Source organism: Crinia signifera, chromosome 4 (genome assembly GCF_055691185.1).
Source record: "Crinia signifera chromosome 4, ASM5569118v1, whole genome shotgun sequence".
In the NCBI taxonomy this organism is placed as follows: domain Eukaryota; kingdom Metazoa; phylum Chordata; class Amphibia; order Anura; family Myobatrachidae; genus Crinia; species Crinia signifera.
The window spans coordinates 156,308,938-156,324,834 of NC_139220.1; the positions used below are offsets into that span (position 1 = coordinate 156,308,938).

Sequence of the window (15,897 nt, forward strand, 5' to 3'; positions counted from 1 at the left end):
CTCATTATGGACCTAATACTGGCAAATAACATGATCTCCTTTTTTGAGCCAAACAGAAGCTCTCTTGTATACTCAAAAGCATCTAAGAGTCGCTTGGAACCTGCGTAAGCCCACCACATTTGTAACCAGAGCGCTCAATGTGCAGTAATGGTTGAGGTTAAAATCCTGGAGTAGATAATTATTGCATAGATAGCTGCCTCACCTAGGTAAGCTGCAGATACCTTTGTGTGTTCAACCAAAGTAAAAATTGAATATTAGAACAATGGGGGTTATTCTGGTTGGTTCGGTGGGACAGTGTTTGCACGGTATGGATTTCTTTTCTCAACTGTGCATGCGTACCATTCGCAATGCGCATGTGCGGCGACAGCACACCGCGCACGAACAGACCTTCCCGAGCAAAAAATCCCATCCGCAAGCGCAAGGTCACAGTGGGCGTTTTTCGGGGAGAGGCCAGAAAAGTGGGCAAGAGTGGGTGTATACTAAAAATGCACGGAGGGACAACCGCCTCGCTCAGCGAGCGCACCGTGTATTTTTGCCAAATAGTGCTCAATACCACTCCTGAGTACGGACGCCCTGGTCTGCTAATTAACGCCAATTACAAGTAAATTGCATACACCTGACTGCAATATTAAGCAATGCTGCAGGCTATTTAGTGAAATGCCTAATTTCAGTACCTGCAAGTCATACACAGCCATGAAATACATTGCAAGGTTGTCTTTTTACACTTCTCACCATTTCAAGGTATGTTTATTTTTATGTTGAATTAATCCAAATACAAATGTTTCAATGTGTCCATTTAGTAACTTTTTAACCATCTACACCCTTAATGCAAGTGTGCTTTTAATGTTAGGAAAACAGGATACACAATTCATAGGAGTCAACATGTGTCAACTTTTTCACTGCAACACAAACATACAATTCAAAAAAATTATTTACACAGCTCTATTTCCCTTCGAAGCTGGATTCTACCAATTTTCACATTAGCAGACCAATTGCTGGTCCAGACAAGTGACGCGTATGCTCCCGTGCTCGGGCGTATGCCACCGCCTCTGATCGGAGCTGCGTTCTGTCTCCAATCGATGAGGCTGTGGACCGGACCGTCCGTGCACGGGAGCATACGCTCATATGAACGCCACTACCCATTGTCGGTTGCTGACTCCATCCGTGCACGGATGGACTGTGGGCGGACTCACGCTCTGCCGAGAGAATGCGGGATTTGCTCAGACTGACCATGCGAACGTGGTCCGCCTGCATCAACCAGAATAGGGGCCAAAGTCCTTAATCAATAAGACTCTACAGCATTGATCACCCAGGTTGACACAAAAACAGATTTAAGAGAAGCTCCTGCGGATACATAAATAGATGTACATTTCTGCTTAAAGCAGACATCTGGGAATAGCATGGAATGGTTATGGTATGAAATTTAGTTGGTAAATGACATTAAGAAGCAGAATACCTACCATCTAAAACCATTTTTGCAGCAATAGCTGTTGGATAGCCCACAGTTTTCGACATAGCAGAGTAGCCATTAACATCACCATATACAACCAAGCTTATGTTTTTGCATTCCAGATGTCCAGAAGGATGTCGGATGCCAACGTCATTTCTCATAACGATCATGTCTCGCTCTCCAGGAACTGTAAGATAGCGCAGACCATGAAATTCATAAGCATTTAAGACATGTGGCTACAGTGCATCAGGAAGTTATAACAATGAAAAAAGCTTATGGCAAACTCAAGATTGATTTTGTTTTTGCTACTCTGAAGTGCTAAACACAGAGTGCTGCCTACCATTGGTGCCTCCCCATTCTACAGTACTCACATTAGTCTTTAGTATACTGTAGAAGTACTTACTGAAAGAAAGGGAGACATGGTCCAGCCTTACCAGCAGCAAGCTATACAGCTTAATGTATATAGTATTTGGGACTATAGCTTGAGGCACCTCCCGTAAATAGTACTGAAACAAACACTTCTCATTTTCATTGTGCTAAATACTGTGCACTGTAAAAGATAGTTTACCGAAGGAAAGCATCATTTCCAGATGTTTAGCAAGGGCACCAACAATAGACTCTGCTACAGGCACCGGTTCTTCACTTAGGAGGCCAAACCTGTTCAGACAAAATAACGCTGCATCACTGACGATTCTATAGCAATAGCAAACAGTTGTGTATATTCAATTGCAGAAAGATGCACACTTATTACTCTTGCATTTAACTAAATCCCAATATATAAGTTGCCTATATACATATTCGTTGTACCATACATTGGCAGAAATTGGGTGTCATCTGCAGGGGATGGTGGAAGCCTAAGCACTACATAAGTTCATAAATAAAAGTGATATAAAAAGAACAGAGCCTTGAAGAACCCTAACAGACTGAGAAAGTGGTGCAGAGAGTAAGGGGATGAGGGGAAAATGAAGTAGGAAGTGAATGAGGAGAGAACAGTACAGAAAATGCAGAGAGAGAGAAAGGTTTTTTTCCTCCAGATTACAGACAGCAGTAAAAATCTTAAGTATACTGTATGACCTGGAGATTGCAGAGTCTAGAAAAGCATAAGACCTTGAGTGGATCAGATGACTTCATACAAGCCATTCGGTAGTTTGGAAGGAAGGGAGATGAGAGAGAGAATTAAGGTAGAGTTAATAGAGGATTTAATGAAGATAGGAGAGTTTGAAGATTTAAGAAAGAAGCCTTTGGAGAAGTAGGTTTAAGAGGTGAGCTAAGAGCAAGTAAGACCTAGTGTGAGGGGTCGGGGGGAATGGTATAGAAAAGAGGTGTTCGTAAGGAATGTGAAACCCCCATCTTCAGCAACAGGTAGTGGGTAAGTGACATAATTGATACCAGTTTTCTTTGAAAGATCCATCACACCTTTGAAGAAGGTGTCCAGCTAATGAGCAGTGAAGTTTCATGGTTGTTGAGATATAGGGGACGATTCTGGATCACACGTAGTTGCCCCGATGGTCGGGGTTTGTGCATGTGCAATTCTGCGCACGTGCAAACCCCGACTGCAAATGGCGGCGGCGAGTTGCTCACTCGCCGGGCAGTTCATAGAGGGTAGGGAAGGGCAGGGGCGGTGGTGGTACCGGGCCATGGGAATGCCCAGCATTTTATGGGCATCCCCACGACAATGATGGACATTCCCATGGGTAGGTGGGAGGGCGGATGACATCACATGACGTCAGCTGTCTGCCCTGTCCTCATCCTGGCGGCCGTAAATAAGTCTCAACTGACTTATATTTGTGAAGGCAGGATAAATCATTTGATGGTCAGCATGTGAGGGGATGTGTCTGCGTAACACATCCCCACCCATGGTTGCGAGGGGGCATTAATGCGGTTAGCGTTAGATAGCTCACGAAGAAGTGAATTTTAGCTGCTTAGCGGGTCAATTAGAATCACCCCCATAGTGTGGTGCAGGGAGGAGGTGGCAAGAGGAAAGATTAATTTAATATTGGCTCGACACTGGGGAGGATACAGGTAGAAGAGAACTTGTACTGTAGCTATAACAAAGGGAAGTAATGTTAGCTATATTAGATAAATTAGTAAAGGGAAAGAAAAAAAAAAGGTTGAAAATATGTATTGAGGAGTTGGCAAGAAAAAAGGCATGCGACAGAGGGAAGATTACGGAAATATAATGTGCTGCCGAATCAGCGAGTACAGGGCAGAGGAAAGGCTGTTGTAAATACAGATAATGCTAATTAGGAGAAAGAGAAAGCTATTGGGTACAGAGCATGAATGAGAAAATGTATGTAGCTTAATAGTAAGCACAATGAGGTAGCGAGCGTTGTGTCAAGTGTGGTTCGAAGATGAATTCACAAACATAGCAAAAGTAAATGTACAAAAGCTTTGTGATATGGTGTAACATCAATGGGTTGCCATTGCTATATGGCTAGAGACTCGGGGAAGCCTGGACCCCGATTATAATGTTGCATACCAGTTTCCCAAATGTACTGGGTGTTATAATGGTAAGGTGCACTGTAATGCTGCACAAAATGAACTGGAGGACAAGGTGATGCGTCAGTCTGGTCTGTTCATTGTAATGTGGAGGACACTAGAATGCAGAGGCAGCTGCAGCACCTACCAAGTAGTGCAGGGGGAGATCACACAGCACATACATCCATGTTATCATGCATGTAATATGTGCTGGATCGATCCTCGAGGGATCACCAGCTCTTTTTGAATCGGCATGCCCTAGTGTAGTGCTATGCCCGCCCGTGGACTCCTATTGGCCAGGGGGCGGGCTTAAAACTAATAGCTTATGCTGATTCCCATGCAATCGATCCAGCGCGTATATTACATGCATGTATACATGTGCTGCGTAATCCCTCCCCGGCACTACTTGGTAGGCTGCTAAAATGTCATAATAATAACAACAACTAGGGAACTTTAATGTTGCACAATATGAAATGGAGACACTATAGTGTGGCGGAATACATACGGATGACCGGTGGTTGGTATTCCCGCAGCTTAACTCTCCCCGCTAGTGACTAACCCTATACTTCCTACATGACAGCATTAACCTACCCCCCCTTCTTAGTGCCTAACCTTAACCCCCCTCCCTTTTGTCGAAACCTAAGCCCCCCCATTCCTAATGCTAACCCGCCCGTCATACTTCTGTTCGGGATTCCAGCATCGGCATCCACATCTATGTGGATCAAAATATAATCTAGGGCACTAATATGGGGCATAATATTAACTAGGGCAATACTGTGGTTCAGAAAATGAACTAGCCTGATATCATGAGGGGTAAAAGGAATAAGTGCAGAAGTGAGGTGTCTCACGTATCACCAGAACAGGGGCACCTGCTTGTGATAATACAGTAATAAGAAGCATGGTTTGCAAAACGTTTAGTAACAAGTGCACAAAGATGGTGAAGATTTTGCATTCAATTACCAATTGAAACATGTATATGTTAAAGCAATAACCGCACAATTGTTGACCAAATCCTGGTCTCTAACCCTATGAGCATTGTATATTGCTCCTGGTTATAATGGAGAAAGACGGGCCTAGGATTTTGTCTAATGAGCATATTTGATTTGGATGATGAGGCAATACTTACCACTGGACAGTATCCATATTACTGTCGTCCTTCCCCAACCTGTTGTACACGGCTTCTTTGATGTGGTCAAGACTAGTTGAGGCTGGAACCTTCAGCAGATGACACAAGAGCTCTCTCTACATACAAGTGGGCAAGCGCATGTTAAATAAGTGCAAATGTATACAGTTCTACACAATGCAAACTACTGAGGAACAAGTACATGCACCTGTCAGTTATCTTTTCCTACAAATTATCTGCAGATTTATACTTACCTAGCAGCTTTTATGGTCCCGGTATAGCCCACATACCGTTTACATCCCATTTAAAGATTACAAATCTACTGACCTGACTGGATTTAGTCCAATTAGGTGTGTAACCAAATTGTATGGTTAACCTGTTGCAGGGTACAGAGAGCAGGATCTTCCTGAGAGTCTGTGATGTGTACATGTACACTTGCTGTAGAGGCCACAGCGGACTGACACCTCAACTGTGCAGGAACAAGTAAATGCCCTAAAGTCGGGCAGGACATATCGGGTCGACGATTAGAAAGTGTGTATACATTTACCAATCATCAGATTCAGCGGATCAGCTAATCGGCTGATCAGTCATCCTAGAATGTACCGAGCAAAAGGATTATCCCTAGCAACAAAAACGCTATCACATTCCAATATAAAAATAGTGTCAACAGCAGCATTAATCATGTGAGACAGTCCGAGCATTAGCATTGCTGCCTCACAGTTTATGCATTGATTCAGACCAAGGGGCCTGTTCATAAAGCAGTGAAGAGAGTGGAGAAGTAGGTTAATGGAGAAGATACACATGGTAACCAATCAGCTTTCAAGTAACATTTATAAAGTGCATTTTTGAAAAATATACATAGCACCTGATTGGTTGCCATGGCTCACTTCTATGCTTTTTGTAGCTTCATGTAGTTTTTGTAGCCTCAAGGCTTTATAAGGCGTTTGTATATTCAGGGTGCTCCAATTTCCTCCAATATTCCAGCCCCTGATCCCTTTAGCTCAATTGTAAAACAAAATAACCTAATAAATACGATTACTAGCAGGCTATATTCTATGTGCACGCCTTTTGATCCAATCATCCTGCCCCATTCCCAGTTGAATAGATGTGCTAAAATGGTTCTCAAGGATCAAACAGATACATATAGACATAATAGAATAGAAATACACCTCGTTATAACCCCAGTCTGTATGCATTCCTGGGCAATAAAGGTGCACTGTAAGGACTGCTTACTTACCCATGTAATTACTGGAGCATCTATTGCAAGAAGGGGACAGGGATCTGCATTTATTAAGCCTAATTTCACAAATCCACTCATTGCTTTACAGAATCCCTGTAGAAACACAGAATTAAAACACTAAAAATCTGAATGTTATTGATAAAACAAAAAGGTAGTTAATTAGGGGTAAAATTATGCAAAAACCAAGTTTGAAAAGGTACTGAATGTTTTGTGATGCTATACTGGTAGTGTTCACCTCCCCCAAATGAAAACCATCATGACAAAGATATACACTACTGTAGCTGCTTGCTGTATGTGGATGGACAGAAGTTACTTCATTGCCATGTACTCGGTCAAAGGCCTCTGCAACCATCATTCAGCATGACTGCAATCAGTAAAGATACACGTCTGCAGCTCTCCATGGTCCTGTAAGGATTTTCACACAGGCCACTTTGAAACTATTCTCCAATTTGTCTGTATAACCCAACAGTTACATGTGGTTGCAGAATTTGTTAAAATTGTACCCACTAAAGACTCTTTCATAAGGATCTTTTATATTTCCTTAAACTTCCAAACTTATTTAATATTTGCCTTGTAGATAGCAACTGTATATTACCAAATAAATCATTAACTGCTATTGTGTAGGTTGCATCTGATTAAATCTTACTGTTGAAGAGAACAGCTAGAATATACCTTGTATCTCAGAGTTCCTCTCATTAGGGTATGAGCTGATTGGATTCCATAGGGCTCAGCATATTTTGTACTATCCCTGTTTGGGAAGCCTTCTAAATTAAGTCCAGGAAAACAGTCCATGCTTGTAACAGAGTCAAGTAAGGAACCACCAGCTGCAATGTTAACAACCTAAGAGGAAAATGGGCAGATTAAGCCAATATCAAACACTGGACAGCAGTCATTAACGAGTGAAGCATTCCAGCAGTGGGATCATTCAGTATGTAATCATGTAGCACAGAATCTGCATGCAACCTAGGCTTTAAGGTTGGTTCTTTAAATAATGCACATTTTCTGATAGGCGCATCAAGTTTTATTACACAGTAAAGAGTTCTAATAGTAAGCATGGGGCATACTGTCACTTTCCTATAAAAAGGAGCAGGTGTTAAGCAGCGTAATGCTTGTCTTGAAAATATGTGATCAAATGTTAGATATAGTAATTGGATTCTATCTAGGCACCACTTAAAAATGTATTTGTAACCTGTTATAATGGACAACATAAATTCAAGAGGTGAGTGAGACAAAGGGTTATATTTGTCACTTTCTGTAATTTTCCTGTCTGCACATTCAGTCAAGGGCAAACAATGTAAAAATAAGCGAGGGAGTTGCCTTAAATTCATAGCCCTCTCTGAGCCAAAATCCCATTATTTGTGGGCCCCACTTCTCTAGGGTTTTCAGCTCTGGACTAACCAATTTATGGTTGCTTGACATTATGCCAGGGGAACCTCATTCTGTGTATCTCCATGCTTTAGTGAAACCAGCCTTATCTGGTTCAGTCCATTGGCGGTTAGTGAAGAGTAAGGGAGAACCCACTTATTTTGTACTACCAGGATAGCTGGTTGGTTCTCCTTTGAAACTGAACTAACCTAAGGAAAATACTTTATTTTTATTTATATAACCGGCAATCAATCCATGGGGAATCCAGTCAGTTTCCAAACCACTTCTAAAAAGAGGCTAGTAAATTTAGTTCTCAAGAGTTAAGTTTGTGCAGTACTATGTCAGTTAAATGCAAGAATAGGGATAACACTTAGCAAATGTATATGAAGAACCTCATGTTAGTCAATGATTTCTGCTTCAAATTGTAAAATAATTATTCACTAACCTCTCCATCCTTCAAATATGTGGCAGGCTGTACAGTATTAAAGAGGACACCCAGAGGACTCCAGCTGAATTTATATCTTAGTGGATTGTCTGAGTACTCAGGGGCTGGAAGGCCACCACAAAAAGAAATGTAGGACTCCACCTTGAAAAACAGAAAAAATACATCCATAATTAAAAAAAAAAAAAGTCAAATATTTTGTGCTTCCCACCTTATGATACAAAACATTGTCAAACCCGACCCTGACAGTATAGATAGTGAAGGACACATCCACCTTATTGTTGTGTCCGGTTTAGTAAAAAAATTCCAAACCACTGTGTTTAAGAGGGAATCACCCTTTAACAGCTTCACCACAGCACCAAGTTTTTACCAATTTTTGCCAATCATTCATGATTGGCAATATTAGCATATTCACTTTTAAAATTGTATACATACCAGTTATTAGGGATGCCAATCCGGTGGCATTTTTTCAATCCCGGGATTTGGGACAGAAAAATGCTCAATCCTGGGATTGGCATCCCTATCTGCAAGTCACAGATATGAAAAAAATGACATGGGCGGATCTATAGACATTTGGTTCGCATCAGGGTATGGAGAGGACCCACAAACTAGAATACTCTCCAACTCCGAATGAGCTCCCATTAAATGCAGCATATTAGTACATTTTTCCAAGTATACTACTGATGTATGGAACTGTATGCGGTTAGTGGGTCATTAAGAAATGAAAATCAGTGAAAAGTTTCCTCACATAATGGAAAACACTGGTTGTTTCAGTTCCACCATAGTCACCTGTGGTATTGTACAATGCTACAAATGGCAGGCTTACATCTTTATATATACTCACCTTAGCTTCCACATCTTTAGCTTTATCAAAGCATTCCATGGCCAGCATGTGGTCAAGACCGGGATCCAAACCCATTTCACTAACAATTGTAATTCCAGCACTTTCTGCACTGCAACATTGCAAACAATGTAAGTGTACTCATTTGTATGATTTTCTGCTAATTTCACTAAAGTAGTTTAATATAGTCCTAAAAAACTAAAATTACCAATAAAGCACCATCATACTATATTACACATTCAGGCAATACATCAATATACTGTATATAACACAGGATCTGCTGTTGACAAGTAAGCACTGTATATAAGGCGGTTAGAACACACCGGCGTATGAAGGAATAACCATACTACTTAGTAATATAATAATACATTTGTGTATGAAGGGGGTAAACATACAAACAAAGGAATAACCATACTAAATTATAATACATCTGTGTCTGAAGGGATAACCATACTTCTTGGTTTATATTAGAAGCTTAGACCTCATGCACAGCCCATTTCTAGTAATCAAACTGGATTGCATGGTCTAAAGATTTGGCCGAAATGGTCACTACACATAAAAACAGATGAACCAGGTATTGTTAATACTCAGAAATATATAAAATGTAACACACACACACACTCTATAACTCCCTGTAAAATGCAGTGTAATTAGGGAAGCAAGCTTCCACTATATTCTGAATCTGAATGCTAGGTTTGGAAAAAAGAAATATTGGTGGCCTTTTTTTTACATGCCAAACATGCCATGGGTCATTTAATAAGTACGGTATCAAGACCTCTTAAGGCCATTAGACTAGAACTTATACGTATCAGTTAGGGTGCTGGAAGACCTCCCGACAGTTAGTATACAAACTGTTAAAAGTCTCACAGTCAGGATCACGACTTACAGGTGCTATCCTCCCGCATGGGTGCCCACGACCCCCATGGAGGGAGAATAGAAACTGTAGAGAGTGCAGGAAGCAACCAATCCTGCAGCATGGGGAGCGCAGCAAGCCCACAAAGGACTTTGTTGCGCTCCCCACACTGTCTAAGTACCAGCAGTCGAGATTCCGATGGTTTACTGGCAGTCAGAATACTGTATGTCGGAACCCCTTACCACACCCTTCAGTTATTCTGTCCCAACATCAGTTGTAAGATGGCAGGGCCAGCAGAAACATTGAGTTGCGCAGTTTGAGAAGAGCTCTGCATCTATAGAGCACACCAGCAGCTGAAATGCACTGGCAACTTTACAAGATGTATGGCAATAACATGTCAGAGAAACTAATTTGGAATTGGTGCACTGACATTTTTGAATGACAGGACAGGACAGACAATCAAGCAGCAATTCGGCCAGCTAAGCAGTTCCATCAATTCAACAAACTCAAACCGGTTTTTGTGACATGAGGTGATCACAATATATATCAACAAGTTGGTAAGGAATTTCAGGTGCAGAAATCTAATCACACTACGCACCTCAATATTTGACCAAGTTTCCACCAGAGCTGCTATCTCACAGCTGATGTGTAGACAGTATGACTGTCTAAGAGGAAGCAGTGGTCTACATGCTCTGGTGGGAAATTAGAATGAAATAGAAAATATTACACACGAGAAACCTTCTTACTGTGATTATTGGACGACCCTCGAACATACAGTAAATAAAAATATTGGTACTCTTTACCTAGCACGGCGCCCACGATCTTGATCGTGGGCATCGTGAGGTAAAAAATCGTGTCGGTCGCGTCGTATGCGGGCAAAAGATGCCCGCACGCGACGCGATGTCCACGATTTCCCATTGAAAACCATGTTAAACATGGACATCGTGTCGGTCGCGTCGCGGCCGGCCATAAATGTGCACACGATGGCCGCGACGCGATGCCCACGATTTGCCATAGGAATCAATGTTAAAAGGCCCGATGGACACGATTTTAATGTTAAATGGCTCAATGGACCCGATTTTACCATAGGAAACAATGTTAAATGGCCCTTAGAGCCCAAATACTTACCCTGAACTATGAAATGGCCCCCCCAATTGTTTACGCCACCCCACGATCAACGTCAACCCGAAGCGTGGCGAGCGCAGCGAGCCCGCGAGGGGCGGCGGTACGCGTCCTCCGACCTTTTCATACCCCCACTATCCACGTCGGCGTGGAGTTGAGAATAGAATAGCGTGGCGAGCGTAGCGAGCCACCGAGCCCGAAGCGTGGCGAGCCCCGCGAGGGGACGCGGATACCTTCACAGCTATACGCGTCCCCTCGCGGGCTTCACAGGTGTCCGTGGCGACGCGGACACCTGTGAAGCCCGCGAGGGGACGCGTTTACCTGTGAAGGTATCCACGTGCGCTCGCCACGCTTCGGGCTCGGTGGCTCTCTGCGCTCGCCACACTATTCTATTCTCAACTCCACGCCGACGTGGATAGTGGGGGTATGAAAAGGTCGGAGGACGCGTACCGCCGCCCCTCGCGGGCTCGCTGCGCTCGCCACGCTTCGGGTTGACGTTGATCGTGGGGTGGCGTAAACAATTGGGGGGGCCATTTCAGAGTTCAGGGTAAGTATTTGGGCTCTAAGGGCCATTTAACATTGTTTGCTATGGTAAAATCGGGTCCATTGAGCCATTTACCATGAAAATCGTGTCCATCGGGCCTTTTAACATATATTCCTATGGCAAATCGTGGGCATCGCGTCGTGGCCATCGTGTGCACATTTATGGCCGGCCGCGACGCGACCGACGCGATTTCCATGTTTAACATGGGTTTCAATGGGAAATCGCGGTCATCGCGTCTGTCGCGTCGCGGGCAGACATAAATGTGCCCGCGATGGGCGCCGTGCTAGGTAAAGAGTACCAAAATATTTTACTAGTCAAATGAAACGAAGCAATGCCTATTTCATGGAGTTTGCAAAGAATGTTGCTGGGTATCCAACAAGTAGTCGCATGTCATATTCTTATAGTCAGGCTAAAATACATGATCAACTTTGAAAGTCTATTGAGTATTCAAAATCATGTAGTCTGGTTACAACAAATATTTATAAGGTCTCCAAGTGTTTGCAATACTGTTAATCAAAGCAACAAAAAGTTATTGTACTTTCACTCCCTTTAGTAGGGTTAACTATTACTACTTGTCATATACTCCCATATTCTTCTATGGACAAGTAGGAAGTGATTAAGCAGTAGGTTATATATGAAGGTTAAGTTAAGTTTACTATGCCAGAACTAACAAATAGCAGGAAGCAGGGAATTAAAGCAATCACACATGGTTAAGAGGTTCAACTGAAAACATCAGAATGGTGAAGAAATGGGATCAAGAGACACGGATTTTGGAATGATTGTTAGTGCCAGACCAGGCGGTTCAACTAGCTAAGAAGTAGCTGATCAACTCCAGTTTTTCATGTACAATAAACTCTAGACATTACAGCATATAGAGTATAAAAAAAAACCATCCAATAAGTGACAGTTCTGTTAGTGAAAATTCCTTAATAGAATTCAGGGACGAATGGCAGGACTGTTTAAAGCGGGTAGAAATGTGAAATGAACTGAAATAAGCAAGCTCTATAACCCCGCAATGCAGGAGAGCAGATTTACATTCTCAGCATGTTGATCCTTCAAGTGGAGAGGACATAGTAGCAGAAGACCATATGGCAGGGGTTCCCAAACTTTTTTGAATCACGGCGCCCTAGAGCATCAAAATATTTTCAAGGTACCCCTAGGCCAAATGCTTCTTATAAAGAAATTCACTAACAAAATATTAAATTAAGTGCATTGTGTGTATATGTCACAGTTATCTGGTGAGGGACAGGATTTGCTCTGTTTGTGCACATATATTATGATTGGCAGCCACAAGCACTGGTTTTGCCTGGTACATTGACCATAAATAATATGAGTTGATCCTGGTCCACCAACCCAAGGCACCCCTGCAAGTGTCCTGAGGCACTCCAGGGTGCCTAGGCACACAGTTTGGGAACCACTGCAGCAACTATCTGATACTAGAATGTCAATGGGTGAGGTATTTACAATGTTGACACTTATATGTTGACATTGGCAGAAGGTCAACAATGAATTTTTGAGCTACACCTAACTGTAGGGGTGGATTAGGACCTAAAAGTGGCCCTAGAATTGTTATCTTCTAGAAATGGTCTCAAATGGATGGCACTAAATCAAATGTAGGTAGAAGCAGCACCAAAATGAGAAATTCTAGCTTGAGTACTCTGCTCTGAAAACCGGATGATTGTGTGAGAAATGGGAAGGGAAGGGGATGAGGCCACCCCCCCCCCCCCCCAAAAAAAAAGAAGAACTACTAATAGCAGACAGGGGCCCTTGAATGTTCAGCAGCCTACTGGGAATCTTCCCAACCGGGGCAGTAGCAGTCCACCCTGCCTAACTCTAAGCATAACCTTAAATTGCAGCCTTATCATAACATATTGTAACATATATTGTATATAATGTGTTATATTGTGTTGAGATTCTAAATGTTAACATAAAGAAGAATTAAGGCTGCTACGGAGTTAAAGGGTGACTCATCTCAGTCTTATATTAGGTACACCTCTATAAAGTGGCGACGGACTTTAGCAAGTTCTAGTGCTCTCTTTCATATAATATATATTATAATACACTGTATACCTTTGTTGTAGTTCTCTCATGGAGGGGGTTAAATAACTGGCTGTCACCAGGTTCACTTTGTTTTTGATGCATTTCTGCGCCACTAAAGGATGTGCAGAGTACGGCAGCAAACTGAATAACAGGAAACCAAACAGACAATAAGAGTTAACAACAAGAACATTTCAATCTGCCCACCCACTGCATACATCTTTACATCTGATAAGGGCACTTGTGTACCAATAATGTGTTTGCTAATTAGAGTCCCCTGCAAGATCTCCAATTGTACTACAAGAAGCATCTTTGGTTACTAATAATGGGGCATAATCATGGAGAAATTGTGAGCTATTTTCTAAGTGATAGGACTACATCACTTAGAAATTAAGCACACATTGCTGTGTGTGTGTGTGTGCGGGGCCCATAGCGATAGTGATGCACGGCACCACGCAGAGGCGGAACTACCATTGGTGCAGCAGGTGCATTGCACCGGGGCCCCTGAGGACTAAGGGGCCCACTACTGCCTAGACCAGCAGCTTGTACCTCTGTAACCCACTGTTGTGGGGCCCAAATTGTACTTTTGCACCTGGGCCCACCACTCACAAGTTCCACCACTGGCACCACGCATCGCTATCGCCGGAATATGTAGATGCTGCATACAGTGTAAATCTAGTCAGATTGGCAGTGTTTTCACTGGAGAGCACTGGCCCTGCCAGATCGCTCAGCACACATCTCTGGTGCACCGCTGTGTGCTGAGCGATCTAGCATTGCTCAGATCGCTGTCAAAATCTCTACGTGTCTAGGACCCATTAAGATGTAACAGTGAGCATGCACAACACAGACTCCGGGTCCTCATCCATGCAAAGTAGCAACCCTTCTCATTCACTTTAATTCCTCCCTTGACAAAATCCTACATATTTATTGCTTTGTATTTGTTGTGTTTTCTGAAACAGTACATGAAATAGCAGGAAACAGGAGTAGCAATGTGTAATTGCATTAGCTATAATACATGCCCTTCTTTACTGACTTATCTTTGTGCCCCATGAGTATTCCTATTAGGTTTTTATGCCTTCATCAGTATAGCGGTTAAAACAGAAATTTACTTTGGTATCGGTTGCAATTTCTTCACTCTGCTACTGCTCACTTATAGCATAGACTGGATATTTCCAGAACTCGTAACCTTATAATGTTATATTATAAAATGCCCATAGAGACCTAATAACGAGGTCATGTTTCTTCACCAAGGCAGATAATTTATCTTCACTTTTCAAGACATCCATCACAAGTGGCGTTGTGCGATTGTATTTCTTAGCTAAATGATCAACTTGATCTTTGATCACAGACACTGGAGAAGAAAAAAAAAACATATGTTTACTTAAATGAAAACAGTCCAATTATACATCATAGCATCAGTGCCAAAATACAGATTTATTTTTCACACAATTGCATGGTATTGCTGTAATTTAATAATCTGACCAGTGATCTACAACCTTATAAACAGCCCAAAAAAACTTTACAGAATGATGTTTTTTTATTTGTTTTTATTTTAAAGAACAGTAGTAATAAGTATAGTAAGCTAACCCACTCCTCTCAATATACTCCGTAAAACTAAAAAAAAAATGTGCCAATGTCTGGGAACATCTAAAGGTCCATACACACTGGGCGACTATGCCCATCATGTATGGACAGGGATGATGACCATCATCGCTGGGGGTAAAGCTGCTCAGTGCATACACACTGAGCGGCTTTCCCCCTGCCCGGCACCGATGGAGGGGAGAGGACGGATTTGCATAGCGCAGTGCTATGCAAAGCCGTCCTCAACAGTGGTGTAGCTAGGTTCCACGGTGCCCGGAGCAAGGTCATGATACACACACACCCCCCCCCCCCCCCCCCGATTTGTAGTAGGTGGGACCCTTGCCCGGCAAAAAGGGGGCACGGCCTGACATTATACCACACACTAATGCCCATTGCACTTTTTAGCAAACTTTGTAATACCCATTACACATAAAGCCACATGCCGTAATGCCAATTACACATAAGGCCACACAGATGCCCATTACATACTATATAGCAAACCGTAATGCCCATTACACATTTGTCACATACAGTAAGTGCCACTTCCCTAAATGCTCCTTGCTAGGAACTTCAAGCTCTATGCCAGGGGCTTCATGCTCGTTGCCAAGGGGGACTGACCTTGCTCGTTGCCAAGCTCCCCGCTGTGCCCGCCTGAGCCCAAGTCTCCCGCTGGACTGCTAACCAATAGGCGCTCGCAGTCCAGCAGCCAATGCTGCTTCCGATTGGCTGCTGGACCGCAAACTCTATTAGTCTCAGGCATGTACAGTAGCATGGTTATGAAAGAAAACTAAGAAAAGAATGCTGAATTAGAAATCCATTCT

At 42.7% G+C, this 15,897-nt stretch overlaps 1 protein-coding gene across 1 annotated transcript in view; it reads right to left on the bottom strand.

Moving 5' to 3' along the window:
* Positions 1–15,897, bottom strand: part of AASS (aminoadipate-semialdehyde synthase) — a 75,022-nt gene that overhangs the window by 4,012 nt on the left and 55,113 nt on the right. The window contains exons 15-23 of the mRNA XM_083182833.1: positions 14,717–14,846; positions 13,529–13,639; positions 8,943–9,051; positions 8,102–8,242; positions 6,964–7,131; positions 6,289–6,384; positions 5,055–5,170; positions 2,019–2,107; positions 1,461–1,637 (exon numbers count right to left, since the gene is read on the bottom strand). Of these exons, the coding sequence (XP_083038959.1) occupies positions 1,461–1,637; positions 2,019–2,107; positions 5,055–5,170; positions 6,289–6,384; positions 6,964–7,131; positions 8,102–8,242; positions 8,943–9,051; positions 13,529–13,639; positions 14,717–14,846 (1,137 nt within the window). The remainder of the gene's footprint in view (positions 1–1,460; positions 1,638–2,018; positions 2,108–5,054; positions 5,171–6,288; positions 6,385–6,963; positions 7,132–8,101; positions 8,243–8,942; positions 9,052–13,528; positions 13,640–14,716; positions 14,847–15,897) is intronic.